The 24,155-nt window shown below is 43.6% G+C and overlaps 1 protein-coding gene across 1 annotated transcript in view; it reads left to right on the forward strand.

Annotated features, from left to right (window-relative positions):
- Positions 1-292: 292 nt before the first annotated feature.
- HIP1R (huntingtin interacting protein 1 related) overlaps positions 293-24,155 on the forward strand; it is a 93,818-nt gene continuing 69,955 nt past the window's right edge. Inside the window, exon 1 of the mRNA XM_066603320.1 lies at positions 293-499. Coding sequence (XP_066459417.1) covers positions 407-499 — 93 coding nt within the window. The 5' untranslated portion in view covers positions 293-406. The remainder of the gene's footprint in view (positions 500-24,155) is intronic.

The following is a 24,155-nucleotide window of genomic DNA, read 5'->3' on the forward strand; positions in this document are numbered from 1 at the left end:
GGACCCAATATAGGGTTGTTCTTGCCTTTGACATAGGCTTTTGGTCTTAAAGGTTGAGCAGGCACTGAATACTTTCATGGGAGAAGCAGCTGGCAAACAAGTGTATAGAAAGCATTGCAGCGTTTCCAACCCTTCCGTGTGAGATTCTACATCCCAGCCGCCGGATTTCTGACAATAGTAAATATTTGCCCAGGTGACAACACTGTCACCTCCGCAGCGTCATGACGTCACGGCGCGGCTGCCTGGAGGTTCCATAGCCACGCCCACTGCTGCTGCTGTAGCGCTGAGAGACCTTACCCAGCATTCCGCGGGGCACTGCTGAGAGGTAGTGTGCGGTGCGCTGCGGGAGAAGTGCGCGGGTTGTGCTACCGGAGCCGCGGAGAGACGAGTCTGACAGGCTGACACCATGAACAGCATTAAGAACGTGCCGGCCCGAGTGCTGAGCCGCCGCTCCGGACACGGCTTGGAGGCGGAGAGGGAGCAGTTTGACAAGAACCAGGTGAGGCTGTGAGCAGAGTGACAGCTGGGTGACTGCTCGGGCTGCTGCGGGGAGCATGCAGTGCCAGTAGGGCATCCAGTGCAGGGCGACCCAGATGTAGCAGAGCTGAAGCTTGGGTCTGCAATGCTAGTAAGGCATCCAGTGCAGGGGGACCCAGATGTAGCAGAGCTGAAGCTTGGGTCTGCAATGCTAGTAAGGCATCCAGTGCAGGGGGACCCAGATGTAGCAGAGCTGGAACTTGGGTCTTCAGTGTTAGTAGGGCATCCAGTGCAGGGGGACACAGATGTTGCAGAGCTGGAGTTTGGGACTGCAGTGCTAGTAGGGAATCCAGTGCAGGGGGACACAGATCTTGGGGCTGCAGTGCTCATACCTGTTTCTCTGCAGTGCTATGTAAGCCTCATCAGGTGACATACTCGGCTCTGCTACCTCAGTTCCTGCAGAGGGTAGGTGGCTGACATGTGAAATCCTGGGGTCACATCCAACCAAGGACATCTGCACAGACTCTGCGTCTGCTTCCTGTGTTGTGGCGGCTTCCTACTAGCTTACAGGTGATGGCGCTCTGTGAAGGTGTCCCTATATGTGGAGCGGTGACAGTAGTGACACTGCAGCGATGCCGGATGTTAGTCCTATACTAGTGCTGGAAATTGTATTAACCCCTTAGTGACAGCCAGTACTCCTCCTTACTGACCTCACTAACAGACTGTGAACCTGCACATGCATCTCTTTTATATGGTGGCTTGGTTGAGTTCTGACAGCCAGGCTCCTGCTCTAACCGCCATTAGTGGAGCAATCCCTGCCAGTTTAAACCCCTGCATGCTGCAATTGATAATTGCAGCATCTTTAGACAGATGACGGGGAAAAGGGGCTCCTTCTGTTAACCCATTGGCACCCCGCACTGTGTTTGCAAGGTACAAATGGGTTCCCATGGCAGATGGAAGCCTGACAAAGGCCGCCATGTCTGCGGTGTAACTCCGCCCATTAGTCTATGTGGGGTCTAATAGGCTGCTGTCACAGGTTTAATAGAGTGTACAACATAAGGGCTCAGTCACAGAAATGTGATTCTCGTATTACGGCCACGTGACATGCGGTGAGTGGAGTCAATGAAAGTAAATGGACTTTTATTGATCCGTTTGTATTAGCGTGCAGATACACGCGAGAAAAAGATGGCAGCATGCGCTCTCTCTGCGTACCGTACAGCGAGAGCCCTATTCTTTTACATGGGCAGTGTATGCAACGCTGTCCATACGAAATACATATTCATACACAACCCCGCTATGAAACAGAGTGGGGGATTTAAAAAAAGTCACCCTGCATGACCGTGTGCGATACTCAGTCTCTGCGCAGTGCGCTCGCTGCCATATGAGGTCTCTGCCGACTCATACAGACCAGTAAAATGATGTAGGACTCCTGCAGTGGTTTTACGGATACGGTCGTGTAAAGGAGCCCCAACCAATAGGATAGTGCACTGCATCTTCAAATCCCCTGGAGGGGCTAAAAAAAGGTATCAAAAAAGGTCAATAAAGCGTTAACAAATCCAGTTAAAAAAAACATACGTTTTCCCCAAAAAACCTTTTAAATTGAAAAAGTGTCGTCCAAAATAAAAAAAAAAAACTAAAGTGTACCGCCGCATTCATAATGACCCAGACAATGAAAATGCCTTATTTATCCTGTGTGATGAATGCTGTGAATTAAAAAAAAAAAAAATACCGCCAGAATTGCTGCTTTCCTTTTGATTGGCTCCCAAATAAAAAACACCATAAAAAGGAATCCGAAAGTCACGCGTGCCTCAAGCTGGTACTGATAGAAATAACTCAAAAAGCAAGCAAGTCGTCACAGAGCGCCGCTGCCAGCAAAACATAACTGCTGTGGGTGTGATGCCGGCCTCACGAGTGGAAGTGCGCCAAAGTGCTGCGTTTCTGCGGGATGAATGATGCTTTTTTTGGTCTCAGCGTATCTTGTTGTACTTTGTTCCTGCAAAGCATGTTCATTTGCGCACGGCAAACAGACGCACCGATTGTAATGGCTAATTAGTCTTGGGGCTCTGACGGGTCTTTTACTGTGCATTACCGTGTACTTAATACACGTGGAAAAAAATAATGCGCTATCCTAGTGTGCAGGTACACGGAGGTAGCGTGCCGGGGTTGTCAGCGCGCAGCATAGTGCACACTGTATTCTGTGCTTACACAGTGCAGAGGCGTGGATACTTCAAACAGGGGATGTCGAAAATATTCCCATCTGTGGTCGGCAACTCCTTATAATTAGTAGTGTGTGAACAGCTTTAAATAGGTTTTCTGACATTTATATCCTTGGTGGCAGTGGGTGGGGGCGAGTTGTGTGTAAAACCAAAAACACACCTGCTCTGTGTACATCATTCCCGGGATTAGCAGTGAGATCCCTACCTGTCAGACCTCCATCACCTATCATATGGATGGTCTATTCTGGTACAACCCCTTTACAGCGCCCCTCTAAGTTTGGACAAACAAAGATGGCCGCACCGCTCTACTGACTACCTGATGCACACTGTATAGGTAGTCTGACACTACATGCTGCTCTGACCGGCCAGCACTGGTTGGTTAAAGCAGGAGTAGTGTCATATACTAATGCTGACTACTAATACACAGTGTGCATCAGGTAGTTAGAGAAGCTGGTGCGGCCATCTTTGTCCAGGGCTGGAGGGTCCTTAACTTCTAAGAGGAATAACAGAGTGTTGGCACAGCACAAAGTTATAAGAAAAGGTATTCCCTATAACTTAATAATTCTAGAACATAAGTATTTGACTAAAACAGACATGTCCAAAGAGCTAACCGATCCTCTTTAGGGCTCATTCGCACAAGCGCATGCATTTTTGGTCCATAAACAACACACCTTTTTCAGTGTGTGCGAATGTGCATTTTTGTTGCATTTTTGGTGAGTGTTGCATCCATAGTCACCAAACAAATGTCTCTTATCTTCTGATATGCAGAGAATGTTTCCTATTTTCTGTATGTTCGTAGAGATGCTTTACAGCAGCCGCGTTAATGTAGGTGCCCGGCCAGCATGAAGATTGTAAACTTAAGAATATATTAGTCACATTGAACGTTTTTATGTGCTTTTCTGGTGGTACATTCTCTGAGACTTGGGCTGGATGCACACAGGCTTTTTTTGTGTCCGACTTTTCAACTCTCAGGTAACTTATTTATTACCCGCCAAGCTGGGTACTCATTTTACCGACCTCGGAAGGATGGAAGTCAGCCTTGAGCCGACTACCTGAACCATGCAGGAATTGAACTCTAAACCTTCAAGTCGTGAGCGAGAGCTTAGGACAGCATACTACTGCCTTAACACTCTGGGCCACACAAGGTCCCTAAATGTTTAAACGACAATCACAGCATGTCCTGTTTTTGTCCGATTTTCGGATGAGAAGATCACATGTCATTGCGCTACCCCCCCCCCTGCACATCAGGCCGCACACGGATGGGATATCAGAGCTTTTTGTTCTTGCAAAATTTTTAAAGGGTCATATTTAAAAAAATTTATTTCAGGGGGGGGCGCTCTAAGTAAGAGGTAAAAAGGCTAGATTCCAGCAATGGGACCTCTGCGTGTCTGCAGTTGGCATTGGGTTCACTGCACAGTCACCACTTATTACTCTCCATTTCAAGAGGAGAACAGATATTAAGAGTGGAACCTCCACTTCTGGTCCAGTATTCAATACTCCATGTAAGTGTTTAGCCTATCGGGACTACTTCTTTATCCATGTAAGTGTTTAACCTACCGGGACTCCTTCTTGAAGGCTTACTTGCATTCATGGTCTGTGTACCTTACGGGTAGGTTCACACTTGCACAAGTTTCTCACACCCCATGCACCTGCTGCAGCGACAGTCGGACTCAGATGAGTGCAACAGATTTTCTGGAACCTGCCCCCTGTGAACTTGCACTAATATGTGCATTTGGGTTAAATTATCATTTATCAGTTTATTTTAAAAGCCATAGGAAAAAACCAAAAACATATTTTTTTTTTTCCCTCCTTCCGTGTGATAGCAAGGGCTAAAATTGTCCTCAGATGTGTACTTTAAAGGTGTGTATTGTATTACTTCAGCTGAAGGCGTAATATTTCTAGTCTGAGAAAAGAAACGGCTTGGGGCTGATCTGCATAAGACGTGAGAGGTCGGCCGCTCTCACACCGGCGTCTATAGAAGCGCGGCGTTTTTACTGTAAGCCCTGCTTTTTATAATAACGCAGGCAAAGCAAGTTGATGCCGTCACCACTTTCTTTTCCCCTCCTTGTGGCATAGAACGCTGCATTAAAAACACTACACAGTGTTTTACCGTGTTTTTAACACCCTTCATTTCAATGGGTGATGCAGTGTGTTAGGAAGCACTGTAATGCCGAACCGCGCTAAAACATTTAAGAAGCCCCATTGAAATGATTGGAGGCTTAGTGCAGCGTTTTTAGCAGGCGTTTCAAATGTGCGCTGAACGCTGTAATTAAACATCTGTGTGATAGCGGCCATAAAAACACAGGTTCACTGCGCCAGCGAGCCTCCGTGTGTAAGGGCAAGCCTAAACGAGCGTATTTGATTTGCGTTTTGGACGTTTAATGTACACGCGTGTAATACGCGGTACATTGCGGCAATTTAAGTACATTGATTTTCGCTGTTACACTCACACTAGCGGTTTACATTGCATATAATACGTGAGTAAAAAAAGAACGCAGCATGTTCAGTTTTACTGCGTATTACGCACAGTAGAGTTCTATGGGCGCATAATAAACACTGTACATAATTAATCGTGTATGTGTGGCGTTTATACGCATCATTGCTAATTATCAGGACGGGAAATGGAAAAAAAAAACTGTCCATACCAGCATGTGAGAGATATACTGCCATGTGTAGAATAACGCCGGCTCAGACAGCGGTAAAACGCTGCGTTATACGCCTATGCTTGTATGGGCTGGCCCTAAAACGAACAAGCAGAAATATTAATCTGCTTGGCTTCTGCTCTTCTAGAACCCCCTGCCTGCAGACTGGATTGGGTTTTCAAGGTGACCAATTAGCTTAAGTCAACTTGTTTTGTACCACCACTGCAGACTGCGGTCAATTAATTGACTTTTCTCTCAAGTTTCTGGCTTTCATCAGCTTGTGGAACCGGTTTGTGTTGTTTTTTTATTTTTTGGTTTGTTTTTTTTACTCATTACATATTTAGGTTTTATCTGTTTCGCAGTAATCCAATCTTTTCCACCCTAAATTGATTTGGTAACAGCTAGAGATGAGCGAGCATACTCGGTAAGGGCAATTGCTCGATCAAAGGGAGCAAAGATTCGGCTGCCCTGCTCATGGCCGCAACTCGCCTCTCACCCATGCCAGCAGCCGAACCTTTTCTTCTGAGCGGCAGGTACTCGCTAAGGACAGTGCTCGATCGAGTAATTGTCCTTTGCGAGTATGCTCGCTCATCTCTAGTAACAGCACATAATGTGTGAGGGTAAATTCATATGTGGCAGATTTGTTGCAGAAACGGCCCTATTCAGATGTGTGGAATTGATTAATTTGCAGAGATTTCTGCAACAGATTTGCTACATATGAATACCCCAGCAGTGAATCCGTTGTGGATTTTATCCCCTCATTCAAATAGGTGAAATCCACACTGAAAATCTGTAGCATAAACCAACATGTTGTGGATTTAAAATATGCGCCACTGGTCAATTAGTGCTGCAGATTTTTTTTCCTGCAGCGTGTTGGAGATCTCTCGAAATTCATGCCACATTAATTTATACCGTAAAATGCTGCGGCTTTTCCTTAGTCAATTCCATTGTGGAAATCTGTTGCGTTTCCACTGTGAGCATACTCTCAGGGTAAGGGCTCATGTCCCCGAAAAAAATTATGTTTAGTAAATCTGCATCCCATAGGAATGCATTGACCATCCACTGTCAATTAAATAGCGATTTGCGGGTTTTAACGCGTGGGGAAAAATGCAACATGCTCCATTTTTAACGCGGGTCACATGTGCGGGAGCTCTGTCAATTGATCTCTTGCATGGGAAAAAAAAAGACAATTATAGTTCATATGCAGCAGAAATCCGTGCGAGTCTGATTTTCCCTGTGGACATGGGGCCTAAGGAATCGTGAAAACCCAAACTTGCATGCACGGCAGTGCGTTCCTTGCCAGTTTCATATGAGTGTAACGTGGGCAGGCTGCAGGTCTAACTATTTGTACTGACATGGAACCCTATGATGCTGTCCGATCAGAACTTGCATCCGTGTTGGGTTAGTGTAAAACGTATACAGTTACATTGGACATTTTTGTGTGCTGTGATGATTCCTCATCACAAAAATGAAGATTGGCGTTTCCCCTTGCAGTTCGTCCATCTGTGATCATGGTGCAGCATAAATTACTGCATTTTCATTAGAAGTAAAAGAAGCCATTATGATGGTAGTCCGACTCCTACTTGTAGAAGACAGACTGCTGCAAACTGCTGTCTGTCCTCTGCTGACACGTAAGGGAGTGTACGGGATCCTCTGCGGTTGATCCCTCCCATGTAATTTTATATTGGCACTAAGAATGCTTGGACTAAGCAATGACAGGTTTTCTGGTTGGGTGGGGCGTTCTAGTCTCATCATGATTACTCCATACTTGGGTAAGAAGTATCAGGAAATCAGGGTTGATTTGTTTTCATCGCCATTTGTTTCAAAGGACATGCAAGGCAATTATTAGAGGGAGGATGATCAGATCCAAATTATTGGGAACTGTGATACAGCGACAAAGGAAGACTGTGAAATTCTAGCCTGTACAGTGATACCTTGGGTTGTGAGTCCCTCAGCTTGTGAGCTTTTTGACTTGTAAGCAGGCTCTCTCCCGAATTTATGCTCTGATTTAAGATCAAAAACTCAGGTTATGAGCCTGCTTCCGCATTGAAGCATTGATTTCAATGGGACCGCTGCTGCTGCCGCCAGAACCCAACTGTGTCCCCCAAAACGACTGCCAAAACTTCCAGAACAGCGCCCACTGGACACCTACTACTGTGGGCTAACGGAGCAGCTACACAGTGTTTAAGGACCTTTTAGCTCCTTCAAGAATGCTGCCAATCGGGAGCCGGGGGTGTGAGAGGGGCGTTCCCCCTGTCAAACCCCTAGCTTCTGGTGGCGTCAAGATACACTAATACCGGAAGGAGCTTGGTTGGCTGCTGCTGCAAGGCCTATACTTTATATTTAAAAAATCTAATACTGAAGACTTGAAGGGAGGCTCTAGTACCCTGTTAGGTCAGCTGTAGCTTGGATGCAAGATGTGGTACAGGCGAGCATGGAGGCATAGAGGTTCCATAAGGTATCCTGTGACATATCGGACCTCATTTGCTGCATCTGAGCTACTAGATCATGCAAACTTATTGTCAAAGTTGGTGTCCCAGATGGTCTCATATATGTTCTATTGGTGATAAATCTGGTAAGTGGGCAGGCCACCGTGTGTGACAATGTTGGAGACATTCCGGTGACACCCTTACTGTGTGCGACCGAGCATTATCCTGCTAGAAAACTATTCTTGGAAGCCACCATGAGAAGCAACACACGTTTGCTGCAGGATGTCCTGAACATATTGCTGAGCTGTCATTGTCCCCCGTACCACTATTAGAGGCGGGGGGCAGCGAGGAGATGTATAGCTGTCTAAAATGAGTGACCTTCTCAGCATGGCCACTTTAATCTCATCGTCTTCCCCATATGTGAACCTAATAGTCCTTAATGCACAATATCCTTATGAATTTTTGGGACTGAATTACTAGGACAAATTGGCGAGTTTTCAGGAGATGCTGAAGGTTAAGGAGTTATTGCCAGCTTTGATTAGCTAGCTTTGTTTACCCTCTTGAGGTGAATGGTGGTTAGTACGCTGCGTGACTTGCTGTCCTTCCAGTGACTTTTATGTCTAGATAATCTATGCTTTTCTGCCATAGCCTCTTGGGTATAAAGCTGGTCAACGATTTGCAATTTCATAATCCGTATAGGAATTGTTTTCATGGCCTCTGCTGAATCGCACCAAAGCACTGATTTTTCACAAATGGAGAAATGGTTTGGCACTTCTGTACAAGTACTGCTTGGCCAATGGACAGGACCTTTGCGAAACTCTGGTGGTGATCTGGGTGCCAGTAAGCTCCCCTACAAATTCAGAGTTTCAGAAATAAATTATAGCGCCCTCTTGGGTCAAACCTGCAGCTTTTTATTCGCAAAAAGTAGACATAAACAGCGAGTTTGAACAAGTAAAAGTGTGCTTCATGCTTTCCTCAGGTCTCCAACACGGATTGTGGTATGTATGTCTTGCAAAGTTCTGTCCGTTTCTTGGCTCATGCACATATTACATCACGTGCATAATCCCTTGAAAGTACTGTCTGCTTACAATCTAGTGTGCATTGGGGTCTCATTACAGCACTTGTGGCGGTAACAAGGATCGGCATGTTGGGAGATGAGAAGTTGTCAGAAGTATCTGATAGTAGCGGGTATCCCTTTTTCACTGAATAAACAGGCTTTTTGGGTTGAGGGTGCTAATTTAAGGAGGCCGGATGACACAGCTGTTGGCCCAACAACTGCTCACCCCACATGGCCACACAAGTTCTGCCATGTGCCTTTAGGTATATCTGATCTAATCGGACAGGTATCTTTATATGGCCTGTAATGTGCACGTGAACGGCTCGTGTGACTGCTAGATCACTAGTCATTACATACCAGATGATGGCTCAGAGCCCTCAGGTGCCATAAGCTGCATGCAAACACCTTCGCCAGTGCAGGGAAATCTCTCCACACTCCCTGTAAGATGTCCAGTCATCGTCTGGACCTGCAAACCGTAATCTAAAACCACCTCAAGATTTGTGATGTAATTGCCTTATTACACACATGCTGCGTATCTGTATAGGCTGCTGTATTTACATACTGGAGGAAAAGGTGATCTCTATGGAAAACACAAGTATTTGGAACTGGAAAGAATGAAGTCCGAATAAGCAGAATGTAAAGGGATTTTTGCTTCTTGCTGTGAGAATCTAAAATGAGGTTTAAGTAGATGAATGGTGACGCACGTCCTTATTAAGGCTTGCTGCGGAAGTATTCCAACTATGTAATACCTGCTTGCCTTGCATAGCTACTTTCTATAGCATTGCCGTCTTCACTTTTTCTGATGCATGATGCTAATTCACACGTTTTCCAAGTCAAATATCTAGGACCCACAATCGTATTTTCAGCATAAAAAGTGATTTTTGTCATTAATTTTATTACTTGAGTTTGTGTGAATTATTGCTGAACACGTGAATAATAGTGAGATAACGTCAGCTGATTTGAATAGTAAGTGCCGTTATATTGCCACGTACGGCCCTTTAACACACAATGATTATCGTTTGAATGAATTAACGTCTTTTTTTGCATAAAATGCTGAATGGTTAAACGTGCGGATAATAGTTTAGAAACCTCCATATCCCTCATTCACTAAAGTAAATACTGTATGTTGTTTGTCAGGTGTGTTCTATGCGAGCGAAACTGTGGCCAGCAGGTTTTTAATTAGAGCTTTTACCCACTAGCGTTTTTGTTTTTTTTAGCGCTGTTATCAATGCGTTTTTTCAATGGGACGTTCTAATGTTAAAATCGCATCACACAAAAATCAGTGTTCTTTTTTTTTTTTTTAATGCGATTTTTAACATTAGAAAGTCCCATTGAAATAAAATGCAGCCATATCACAGCGTTAAAAACACTAGTGGGTAGAAGCCCCTAGGCTAGGTTTACACAGGGCGGATTCGCCGCGGAAATTCCATCCGGAATTTTGCCGCGACGAATCCGCCTGCGGACGCTTATCCCGAGATTAGCCAGCCATGTGTATGAGATTTCTCAGAACTCTTGTCCACACGGGACGGCGAATCCGCCGCCGCAAAGCCGGCAGAAGCCGTCGCTGCGGAGTGGATTCCCCGGCCGCAGCATGTCCATTTTTTTTTTTCTTCCGCTGCGACCGTGCTCTCCTCTATGGGAGTGACGGCTGCAGCGGAAGAGCGAGCTGCCAGGCCGCTTCAAAACCCGCAGCTAAGCGCCACGGGTTTTGATGCAGCGCTTCTCCCGGCGGAAATCTCGCGGTTTATCGCTGCTGCCAAACCGCAAGATTTCCGACGGGATTCCGGTGTGTGTGAACCCAGCCTTAGTGTGAAGAAAAGCCATTGTCTTCTTCTGGCATGAGTAGATGACTGAATAAATGCAATTTAAATGAAACGAAAAGCGAACTACCTAATGACTATTTTTATGCAGGCTAAAACTCTGCACTAAGTGACAAGTGAGCGAATAGTGTACGACGGCCGTGCGTTTACACAGAACGATTATCGCTCGCTTTCATTTATTTGAACAACTTTTCCCTGCGTATAGAGTGTTTTATACGTAGCACATACAAGGGCTGTGTATGATGCGCAGAGAAATAGAGCATGCTGCGATTTATTTCTCCTGTGCATCAATACGCAGTGTCCACATGCAGACTTTCACTGCCTCCTTCACCATGTGTTGCGCACGGGAAATACGCATGCGTAATACGCCGTGACAAAACGCCCGTGTGAATAAACCCTTAAGCACAGGTAAATGCATTGGGACAGGTAATGAATATATGTGGGTGTCCATGAGGATGCCATGATGGCTGCTTTGTTTATATTGGTTTTGGTTCTCATCTACATGTGCAGCTTTGTTCAGGTACAAAGGTGGACAGTAATCATGGTATTATTGCTTGTTATCTAATACTGATCTTGTTTGTTTTTGTGCACTCTATTTAGATAAAGACGAAAGATTAGGTGTGCACCTTTTATTTATTTCCAGGTAGCGTACATATGGTAGAAGCTCTTATAAAGATTCCTCATTGATTTTTGTCTAGATCTCTCTGCACTTTATTAGCTTTTAGGTCCAGTGGGATACAATGGGATGGGGATCTGGGTTTGCATTTTAATTTAATATTTTTAAAGGGGTATTCCTGTAGTTCTTAACTTTTTGCTATTGATGGACAGACGTCATCAATAGATCCGCTGGGTCCCGCCCCTCAGAACCCCGCCGATCAGCTGATTCCCAGGGCTGCTGTCATTGCAGTCCATGCAGAAAGTGCTGATCATAGCACAGCCACTTGGGTAGGTATGGCTGGCGCAGCTCCTGTTTACTTCAGTGGGAGCTGCATTGCAATACCAATCTGCACTGACCGCAGTGACAGTGGCCCTGCGAATCAGCTAATTGGCAGGGATTAGAGTGGCAGGTCCCTGCCGATCAACAATAGCAGTAACAAAAAGGTACCAGAATACCCTTTTTTAAGGTCCAATAGGACGTTATACATTTACTTGTCTACACTAACTATTGACCACCTTTTGACCCCTTTGTGCACCAATATATACAGGGTCTCCTAAACCATAAATACACACTTATTACTTGTCGTTATCTATGCCGTTTTTTTAAATCTGAATCTAACATCTTTAGAAGCAATGTTTGGTATTATGTTGCTTCTAAAGATGTCGGTATTCACACAATTGCAAAAGCCACAATCAGGAGAGCGGAATAAAATGGCAGCGGCATCCTTAACTTTATTCATACAGTAGTTCACCGAAATCAGAAGTGCCTTGATATTGGTGACCACCTAATTGAGCACCTAATGTGATGGCAGAAGTCAAACCTGACTTACAGCTGTCCTCTGTCTATATAAATCTAGTAGTAAAGTGTATTTATGCAGGAATTTTCATGTTGAAGTGTGTACATTTTTGTGTATATATAATATAAATTAGATATGCACTTTATTGACTTGTGCGTTATAGGAGGCTCAGTAGCTAGTTTATTACATTTTACTGTTTATCATAGTTAGACTGGCGGCACACGAATGGGTCGGATTTCGCATGCGGGAGCCCACACACCGGAATCCAGCCCTGTCCCGTATTTATCTGTACTGCAGATGGCCTGGACTGCTCGCCGTTGGACATACACAGTACAGATTTTTTAATTATTTCCCCACACAGTCACCAGGCGAGAAGTCGCGGGTATCTGCAACTTATCTGCAATGTCAATTACGAATGGGCCGTGGGTCGAACAGCTTCCATTGACTTTTATGGAAGCCATCTGTGCAGAATCCTCTTGAAAATAGAGCATGCTGCAACTTTTTCTCTGCTCACAGAAAGCGCAGTTCGTTTCTGCAAGTGTGTAGGAAATAGCAGTGCTTGCTGCGGATCTGTGGAGCGGATGCCGACTGTGGATTCTGCAATGCACATCTTTTCATGTGCCACTGACCTTATTGATCCTGTATGGATATTTATACACACTTTATTGATTTCTACAATGCTGTTTAAAAATTGAGCATCAAGGACAGTATATATTTTAGATATTGCTTTGTAATTTTATGTAGATTTAACATTTACATCATTTCAGTATCTTTTAAAACATCAGTTATTTATTATAAAAAGTCAACTAAACAAACACGACCAGTTTTTAGGATTGAGACGAAAAACCTAACAAATTAGATGCTGACTTAGAATGGCCAGTTGGAACACAAGATGCAAACTTTTCTTTGACAGAAGGTTAGTGGAGTATACTGGAAGGAAGCGCTCTTGGGGCCGGGCCAGACCAGACTTATGAAACTTTGTAAAAGAAAAACGTATTGTAGTTGCGCATAGCAATCAATCACATCAGAGCTTTCATTTTACCACAGCAAAATAAAAATACTTTCATACAGACGCTCCCTTAGTTGGAATCAGCCATAAACAATACAGTACATCCTTTATGGGTTACTTTTGAGCCAAAATTAAATTTAAAGCTTTTTTTCGGATGAACAAAGGTACCGCATTGTTTCCCTCCACCTTGAAGGGTTATCGTCTACAAAGGGTGGAATGCAACCAATCTACTATTGTTAAAACCATCCAGTGACATCAAAGAATGGGAAGCAACACTGATCAACTCTGGTCTGGGCACCTGAGGTACTCTTCAGCAAGGAATGGCAAGTTTTTGAAGAGGCGTGCTCTCAAAAAAACGGAAGCTGTCCTCTCCTAACCTGCTCTGTGACTGGACTGAATCTTGCAGCTGACGTGCTCCATAGTTACAATATGTCACAGATTGCTTAAAGTTAGGTTGGGTGGGTGTAAAGCCAAAAAGAAGCCGTTGCTGTCGAAAGTTTAAAAGAGATGAAAGTTTGCTTGAGTGAAAGAACACCACACTGGTTCCTCCAATAATGGGCAAATTCTAGATCTGTCTGTCGGGAGATACCCATAAGAAGAGCTCAAGCCAGAGCACACAGTCCCTACAATTAAGTACCCTACATCAGTAAAGGTTATATCCTGTATGACTACAGACTGCGTTGGTAGACCTGTTGTTGAAGGAATGATGACTGGCCCAAAATTCTGCTAAGTGATAAAGAAAGAAATGCAGTTAAGTACTGAAGATTTGTTTCCCAATGGGGACTTCAACTTTTAGAACACTAATCCGTTCCCTCAGTCAAAACTCACGGAGGAATAGTATCCAGCAAATGGACTGGGCAGCCAGTCACTGGATTGAGTATTTATGGCAAAAAGTGTACACTGAAATATCCAAAAGACAACCCGCTAACAAAAGGGAACTGATTGAAAGCATCATCACCTGACTGTGGTTTTGGTTGAACTGCAAAAACAGCTTGTGCACTCCATGCCTGAAAGATACAGATTGGTGATCAAGAACAAAGGATAACCACTTTGGTGTTAATAATGAATTACTATTGTCTTCATATTGTACTTTCTAGTTGGCTTCTACTGTACATGGAAAATTTTTAACATCTCGTTTTTCTTTGTAGCACTATTCAGTTATAAGCCATTACATTTTTTTATTAACTTTTTTTTGTCTTTAAAATTTCTAACAAAATGGTATATTGCTGCCAAATTAGGATTTTCTTAACTTGAAGGCAATTTGGCAGCTCCATTTTATAGCTTGTCCAAAGTGCATGCATCATGTTATGAAGCAGGAGGAGCTGAGCAGATTGATCTATAAACAGATTGTTGTCGATCACTGATGGCTCCGCCCATTGGACCACTCAGAATGAGTAGAGGTTTTAATGAATATAATACAAGTTACCCTGAATCTTTCCCCATAAAACTATATATCTATCTGCTCAGCTACTCCTGCTCTATAACATGATGCCTGCAGTTTAGACAGTGTATTAGAGCTGACAGATTTCCTTTAAATTTGCTTTAATCCCTCCACAACCTCATAATGTAAATATACGTCATGCTGTTGTGATGGGTGTATTTTCATGGTGCATATAAATCCCCCCCCCTTCTGTGTGTGGAATCGAGGGGCTTATCTGGCCTGTACAGCGCGGCATGAATGACCTCTACTATGTCATCCATGTCAGAGGCAGCTCGAATGGTGGACCTGGGTGGAAAACAACCAGCAAGAAGAGACTGTCAGGCCCATCCGTTGGACCGCTTGCCATGTGTGCGGAAAATTTTTAACTAGCAGTGAAAGTGCTGCTGTTCGTTAACTGGCCTAAAAACTGATGACAGGTTTCTTTTATTCAAATTGTGTTTTTTTTTTTTTGTTTTTTTTTCTTTTCTTTTTTGTTTACAGAAAATGCAATAAAATGGCGCCTGGTCGCTGCAGATGGGTAATGTTGCTATTGAATGATAGAAAATGCATGCAGAAAGACAACCAGGACTGACTTGTAAGCCGTCGTGGGTGTGTTCTGTTCATGTGTCTCTTATTACACCGCTTTGGGGTCACGTGTTAATATATTTTTATGTTTAGCGTTTCTAGCACGCTACGAGGTTGTAAACAGTCAGGATGTCTAGAAACGATGCCAAACATCAGCTTGGATCCTACTGACCCTGTTAATGTTGATATAGGAATGACACTGCTGAAGCTGCTCAACATCACAATGTGCCAAAGTCTTCACTCTGTAAATACTATAAGGTCAAGGGTCCTATATATGTTGGAGGAGGATGGAAACAACCAGTCAAAAGGAAGATGAAGATGGCTTGCAGAATGAAGGATTAACACTGCATGAACTACTCGCTCTTGTGACAGAATTCTTAAAGAACAACCTGAAGACTCTGTAGAGTGATAAAGGATATGGACAGGAGTCGTTTTATCCTTCCACACTGATGGTCCATCTCCAAAGTTCCCAGAAAATGATCTTCACAAAGTTGACTTGTTACTTTTTGCATTCAATTTTCAAGTTTTGGTATCTATGCTTCTAATAAACATATGAAATCCAAACTTGGTGAAAGTGGTGCCTTGTCTCTTGCTTCCCTCACAACTTGTTTTCCTCGTCACACAATATGCATTATGAAATTCATAACTTATTCCATGTACAGACTTACTGAAACGTAGTAACTGATGTTAATATGGGATATGTGCATGCTGCTCTTGAGTCCCCCCAAAATGAGGATGTTTCTTATTACCCCAATCCATTTATTACTCCTCTATCTCCTATCCTGTGGGCCTGTAGGCAAGATTATTTGCTCGGTGAGATTTATGTTCTAAGTATGGCTTTTTTTTCCTGGCGGTTTTCCCAATAGCCTTCTCTATGGGAAATTAAAAATGCCAGAAAATAGGAATGTTTCAAGTGTAACAAATTTAACCTTCAGCAAAAACGCCTAAAAGCAATTAACAGTTTGAAGCTGGTAAAAATAAAGTGATGGGGGGGCGGGTCACCTCACCTCCAGCTGGCTGATTCCTCTGCTTCCTGTGAAGTTACATACATTGCTGGCAGTCGTCGTCTTGCCAGCCAATGTACGCTATGTTACAGTTCACAGGCCAGCAGGGGGAGTGCCGATCTTCTTCAGCGACTGCTTATGCTTGCTGTCTCGGAAATAGATTAGCATTCCTTCCTAGCCATTGAACGTGACCTTCACTGCCCAACCCGGAAGAAGAATGTGAGGAATGCAGGCTTTATAACAAGCTGGTCGGTGTGCCTTGTCACCACTGGAAGCTAGGGGTGGCGACATAATACAGCTATCAAAAAATGTAGTAACGCTTCCAGCTTCTGATTTGCTGGGGGCGTGTTTAATCCCCCAAGAGCTGTTCTGACATGGCAGGAGGACAGCGGTGAGGCTGGGAGCAGCAGCGCCGGCAGAGCCAGAGGCATCAGATTATGCTGGCCAGGGCCGGTCTGAGATGACAGGAGGACAGCGGCAAGGCTGAGAGCGGCGGCTGAGGCGCCGGATGACAGTGGCGAGGCTGGGAGCAGTGGCGTGTTGAATTCCCCCAAATGCCGTTCTGTCATGACAGGAGGACCGTGCCAGGAGTAGGAGCAGCGGCGGTTGAGGCAGAGGGACAGCGGACCACAACAGTTAGTGACCAGGGCAATTGGCGTCCGGGATGGGCCTGACAAGGCGGCCGGGACAGAGCCGACAGCTGGCACAGCGGCACAGTACACAGTAGAGAAGTCAGCAGCACACCGTGTATCCCAGCAAGTGGGGGAAGTAATATAGCAGCTGGTGTCAGCAACCAAGAGCGACTACAAAGTAAAGAAGTCAGTGGCACACTGTGTATCCCAACCAAGTGGGGGAGGTAATATAGCAGCTGGTGCCAGCAACCAAGAATGACCCAGCAGCTGCAAAAAAGTGGCCGCATAGACCACTGAGGGAGCCCAGGGACAGCTGCAGTGTATGTATTGGTTTTGTGCCTGGCATGGAGGGTTAGGGTTTCTTTTATTATTACGCTTATATTTATAGCTGTAAAGGTTTCTGCATTTAGAGATAATAATGTAAGCCTAAAAGGAACCCTACCCCACCAGGCCAGGCACAAAATCAATCTACACGCTGCTAGGACCTTCAGAAGTTGAGCCAATCAGGAGCTAGGGGTGTGACGGGCGTTTCTCCATGCAAGCCCTGGCAAACCCCTAGCTTCCGGTGGTGACAAGGTACAATAGTACCCACTGCAGAAGCTCGGCAATGAGAGGATGTATTAAGGAGACTGATGGGGGAGGAATAGGTAAGCATAGAATTTTTTTTTTTTTTTTTATGACAAAACCCCTTTAAGGGGGTTAATATTTGGTATGTACTTTTGTTACAAGTTTGTTATTTCACTGGTGCATCAAACGGAGTGAAGGCTACTTAAATAAGAGTATTTTTACTTATTTATTGGTTTACTTGCGAATCTTGAACATATTGAAACATGGAAGCTGTATTACATTATTAGGGTCACTTGTACATGCACATAATCTATGTAGTCTATAACTTTCATATAAAGTATTCTGCACTAGTTTGTGGCTTCTGGCCTGGTATACTAAGGGTCAGTCACATGTTTTTACTTCCGCCCTGATTGTCTCTGGGACTTTGAGTGTACGCTGTCCCTGTGCTGAGCGCACTATAGTTTTATTACTTGCTGTAACTAGGTATATTATTCTGTTGTACAGGTGACTTGCCTGTACTTGTGTTGCTAGTACATGAAGCTTATTTTATGAGGTTAATTAGTAGATAGATTAGTTGGGTATTTGTCTCGCTCCAGACTAGGACTAAGCGGAAATAATTAACTCAACCTGCATTAACAGAACTTGATAAATGTGTTAGCCAGTAGAGCAAAATGTGATTGTTCTCAGCAAGAGAAACCAAGTAATCTTGTAGATATGATACCTTTTAATGGCAAACAAAAATACATGATGTTATAGCGAGCTTTCGAACCTCTCAGGTTCCTTCCTGAGGCATCATGAAATGGATCCGAAGAGGCATGCATATATATATACACACATGACAAGGCACAGACATTGATGTGATTAATTTGCACTTAAAAAAATACCAGAACAGGATGAGTAGAGAAATAAATGAATACTTTCACATCTTTATTATTGGACTAATTAAGTATTTATTTCATATGCATATATACTGTATATTTTATTTTCTCATATTATGGGGCATATAACCAGTCCTGAGTGATAAGGGCTTGCAATGCTAAGTTGTAGTCATTGATGTGGGGAAATTAATTCCTCCTTTTTTTTTCTGGTACTCCCACCTAATATGAAAGTCCTATATAAATAGTCAATCCTTTTCTCATCTTTTGGTTTTAAAAGTATGGGTAGGCTGCCACAAACATATATATCTTAGCAGTGTCCGTGTTGGGCTAGTTTCACACGGCGCAGTTTGGTTCGGTTTCACTTGTTTACCGTATTTATTTTTAAACACATTATATTTTTCGTATCCTCATGAGTACGGCAATGTTTATAAGCAGGGCCTTAAGTCAAGGCTGGACATAACCTGGTCAGCATGTGCCCCTCCTGTGTAAAGGCCTATTTACACGTCCAGCTGTGCACACAGCTGCATTGTTCTCTTTGAGGCTTCCCGCAATGTTAGTGTTATCTGCCGGCTCCCGTGTAGATAACAGCATGTCTGTTGAGAGATACTTTTAAGTTCACCTTAAAATCCTAGTTCAAGCGAAAACTCCACAATGCCTGCCTTTTATATGTAATTATTAATGCATCACAGAAGGGGAAATAAAAAAATAAAAACAATCACAGAAAATGGCCGTTACTGACTGAGGAGTGCATGTAGATGCATCCTCCTCTCACCATGCAGGTAGCTGGCTACCAAATGGAGGAGCCAATAACACCTGTGCAGGACACCGATGAGACAGCCACTCACACTGCCTCTTGATAATGAGGGGGGTGGCTGCTTGGTGTAAACTCCCACACATAGTGGATACAGGGTGTCAGACCATTCTGATATATGTAGTTCACCATGCAGACCAGCAACCTATTAATGACGCCATGATAATTCGGCGGGTTGCCCTGCACTTCCATCAGTGAACCACATTGGTACTGCCACCCTGGGCTCCCCCTGGAGTCTTAATGCCACTCTGCATGGGAATGATAGATAATAAATGCAAGGCATTGGTTGGATGTTAGCCAAGATACATGAGCCCACTAACCACTTCACGGTTCCTTGCGTTGCAGTGGGTCCCTACACTAATATAAATGCATCACAGAAGGGGAAATAAAAAATTAAAAACAATCACAGAAAATGGCCGTTACTTACTGACTGAGGAGTGCATATAGATGCATCCTCCTCTCACCATGTAATTACATTACATGTAATTATTATTGCTCATTTTCGGTTGTTTGAACCAATTTTGAGCAATGATCGTTACATGTAAATGGGTCTAAAGTCTCTCTATGGGAGCTACATGCAGAAGCCTGCCATAGGAGTGTTTGCAAAGTGAGTACCTAGCAAGAGGGGCCAATACGTCTGACTACTGAGACAATGGAGGACTTGTGACTACCGTTAAATGTGGTGAATCGGTGACTATTTGCTTCTAATGAAAAGCTCTGTAGTGTTCCCTTTACCTTATTTCCATCCCTCCATCATTTCCAAGATTTCTTTTGATAAAGGTTTTGTGGATTAGAAAGTCTGTTTGCAGATATTCTGCAATTTAACTTTGCCTTAGTAAAGGGGAAAGGTTTCCCTTTCAGGAGCCTCCTTTATTAGCTGGAATGGAGAAGGCTACAAAGATCATTCTGTAGCTGATCACTTAGGGCCCCAGAAGTCGGACTCATTATGAACAGTTTATCATTGGGCACCCTACTAAAAAAAAAAGGCAGATGACACATTTATTAACAGTATTATATAATATACCAATGCAATACAGCAGACAATGATTTGCACTGCTAATAGATTTAGTTCACAGATACTTTATAAATTATTTCAGAAAGGATAATGTATTTTTGTTCCAAGTTTATTCCCTGCCATAGCTGAATGAGCAGGGCTACAGCTGGAGGGTAACAGTAACCCCTGTGTGGGGAGTCCACATTACGCCATTAAATCAACAGTCTCATCCCCACGGCCACATTCCTGTTCCTGAGCTGTGTCTGCACCTCTGTGTTAACATGAACTGTATTGTTGGTGCCAGCTGTGACCTAAAAGGAACTGTAATTACAAATTGCAAACTTTTATTTTTGTCACAAACCTTATAAGTATTTCAACACACTACTTTTCTTACTTGTGGTATTGGCGCTAGTGCTTGGATAATTAAATGTTTTCCTGGAAGTTTTTACGTTATCTCACTGTAGCTTTTCCTTTGTGTGGTGAGAAATGATAACTAGTTTATAGACATTACTTTTTAAAAACAGATTAAACCCGAGAATCTGTAAAACGGGAGTTGATATTTGCAAAGTAAGTGGCACAGATTGTGTGACCCTAACACTTAACACATGGGGCAAAAGGCTCTGTTACCACCACCTGCTATACCAATGCCATGGACACATCTATGGACACCAGCAGAATACTTTTATGCTTCGTAGTTTTCGTGCATGTGGAGAAAAACAAAGCAAGATTCTGCTACATGGACAGTAGCCAATGATGGCAGGGCAGTTTATAATCAGGTATGTGACATATGGCCAGTGGGGTTTTAGTGTTTGCCGAATATCAGTGCCTAAATGGAGTGAGGCTTTAACGGAAGTGTGGCTGCCAGGATATGTGTGACGCGTAGACTTGTTTGAGTGATGGCATTAAATGTTGCTCAGCTAAAAAGTGCTGATGCAAAGTTCTAGGACAACTTGATTGTGCCTGAGCAGTCACTGAGAGTGTTGCTTTCAGGAACCTCCAAAAAAGTTTTAGATACACTGTACATTTACTGCATAGTCTTTAACTATTTGTGGTAAAAGTTTGCTAGATTTTAGTAAATTGGTCTGATTTCACTCTGTGGGCCAATTGGTTATTGAGAAGTGCATGCATGCAGTGTAACGGAGTCTGACACAGTGGTTGTATCAAAACCAGTATGCTTCTGATTTATTAATAGCATCATGTATACATATATACTCCAAATGACGTAGCAATAGAGATGCATGCTCTTAAAGTCATAAGAACTTATGATAGGCTTATTTTCTAATGATTGACATATGTTAACGCCTTAAGGTGTGTTTCACTACTAAAACACGTGATTTCAAAGAAACAAGAAGAAAATAAACTTAAAAGCCATTTACACTGGACGAATGTTGGACAACTGATGCCCAACACTTGTCCCCGCATATACTCGCTCCCGTGCTGTTACACAGGAGCGAGTATCGCTGGCTCGCTCACAAAGCGGCTAGCAGGGGGCCGGGGCGGCTGGAGGAGATTTCACTCCAACACAGCGGCTGTTCACTATTGAATGGCTGCAGTTTATAGCCTACATTCTATGCAGCTCACAATCCTGAACGATGATCATTCAATGTAAACCGCAGCCATTCAGTACTGAACGGCCGCTGTTAAAGTGAATAGAGAGGGGCGGGGGAGAGAGGAGAGAAATCTCCTCCAGGTGCCCACCCACTGCTGGCTGCGCTGTGAGTGAGCCAGCCATATTCTCTCCTTTGTAGCGGCATGGGAGTGAGTACCTGCGAGTACATGTTCGCCCGACATTCGGCCAGTGTAAATGGGCCTTTATACTGTGTTCATTATTCTAAAAATGTGAAGGTAAGTGGATGAGTAGCTTCTCTTATCAGAATGTAGAACTGCTCGTGAGAAAGGCCCGTAGGGGGGGGGGCTCAAACTGAGAACCATGTGTAGGAGGTAGAGGACAAGAATCTAATACATGCTAGTGTATAATATTGAACAAGTTAACCATTCAACTGCTGCTATTTGATAAGGAAGAAATATAGATAGCGTGTTTGCAGAGGCTAATGTGAGAAACATATCAAATTATCTATAATAACTTGTTTATTCTAGGTGTAGCCATTGATGTCTCCTGTTTAGGATCAGTAATTAGTGGGAGTCTGGTTCCCAGAACTAGCGGCAGAGAATAGTTCATCTAGACGCAGCCACCAGTACTCTGCTCCATCCACAGACCACTACTACCCCATTGTTCTGCTGATCAGTGGGGAGTAATCTGCCCAATTTTACTTCCCTTGAACTACTGTGAAAGAAAACCCCAATAACCGTGTGTATGTATATATGTGTGCGTGTGTATGTGTGTGTGTGTGTATATATATATATATATATATATATATATATATATATATATATATATATATATATAATAACTTGCAAAAAAGTTGTCAGATTTAGAGCCCAGTATTTGTATTGCAGCCTATATTCAGTCTTATTACTGTTCTGCAGTGTAGAGAGCCTTTTTACTGCACCCATAGACTGGTATGGACCATAATAGACTTCTGCGTGCCTCTGATTTTCTATTAAAACACAAATTTATGTTTTTCCCTTGAATTTGTTCTGATTTAAATTCTGGAGCATTCACAGTACAAGCCATGTGGAGCGAATTTCTAAAATCCTTCATTTGGAACAGAAATTCTCTGCATTGATTCTGCAGCGTTTTTGAAATACACTGTGGATTCTATATCTACCGCATGCCAATTTATATTCCAGAATTTAACCCTTGACATGCAAGTTAAAATCCACAACTGATAAGCTACAAAAACTGTGGCCAAATCCAAACTATTTAGGAAAACCCGCAGCGACTATAGCGCATGTGTCTACAGATGCCCCCGTAGCGGATGTACTGTCTGTAACAGAAAATTCACTCTGAATTGTGTTAGGATTTTGGAGCAACCCCCGGTTATATTACATGCACTTTGACTACAAATTCTGGTGCAGATTCAAATGAGGAGGTAAAATCCATGCCGAAAGTGTGACAATTGCAGCATAATTTCGTATGTCATTTAAAATCTTCACTGCCTATCCCTTTATACTGCAGATTTCTTGAAATCTCATCCACTTGGCTTGTACTGTCAGTCCTCCCTCACACAGGTGTTTTCAGAAACGCAGCCTTTTCTGGTGTTTCAGCCCGTTTTCAGCAGCACTGGCATGTATTAAGCCAGCATTTTGGCTGTGTTTTAGCACATCTATTGGACAAAGGCGGCTTAAAGAACATATTCTGAATGCTATGGATGCTCATTTCCTTTAATTTTTTTAACCAGTGCTTAGTCTATACTCCTTTTTCTTTCTTTTTCCTTTTTTTCCCTTTTGCAGATCACCCAAAGCTGGTTTTCATGTGGGAGATTTCAGAAAGGACTCTCTCATGGGGATATACAGTGTGAATGGAGAATGTTCCAAGTCTTTTTAAGTCTAACTTCACATGTATTCTGTTTTTCTATTCCCTGTAAGGAGCAGAAAAATGGAATTCAAAACTATAACATATCGGAAGCCCAACAGCCTCCAGTGCACACATGGAGAAAAGCGTCTTTGATAGTGCCTTGTATGATGCTTTATCATAAATGTATACTAAGGAAACAAAAATATTAATAATTCTAATTCCAAGCCTCCCATACGAATTGGTGAACATAGACTATGAGCTCCAATGGGAACATCAAGGGATGTAAAACATATAAGTATGGACCATATAAATAACATTGGGAGGTGGCAGAAGTAATAGGCTCAACTAGAGGCCGCCTGCAGACGGGCGGGTCGGATCCGGCGGCGAGAATTCTCGCCGCGGGACCCGACCTGAGAGCCTGCAGGGACGAGCGTGTACTCACCCGCGCCCGGCGGCCCCGGATCTTTCATGTGCCGGCGCATGCGCAGACCGGAGCCGGCGGCCGGGTGAGTGACGCTTCTGCGCGAGGCTCTGCCAGCCCCGCACAGAAATAGGACATGCCGCGGTTTGTTTGCCGCGCGACATTTCGCGCGGCCAAACTGCGGCCGTCTGCATAGGAGTGCGTAGTGTAATGCACTCCTATGCAGGCTTTTAGTGGCAGAAATCCCGCCGCGGGATTTCCGCCCGTGTGCAGGCGGCCATATGGACATGTTTTCTTTTCAACCTAATATACTATGTTACT

This window comes from Eleutherodactylus coqui, chromosome 5, assembly GCF_035609145.1.
Source record: "Eleutherodactylus coqui strain aEleCoq1 chromosome 5, aEleCoq1.hap1, whole genome shotgun sequence".
NCBI lineage: Eukaryota > Metazoa > Chordata > Amphibia > Anura > Eleutherodactylidae > Eleutherodactylus > Eleutherodactylus coqui.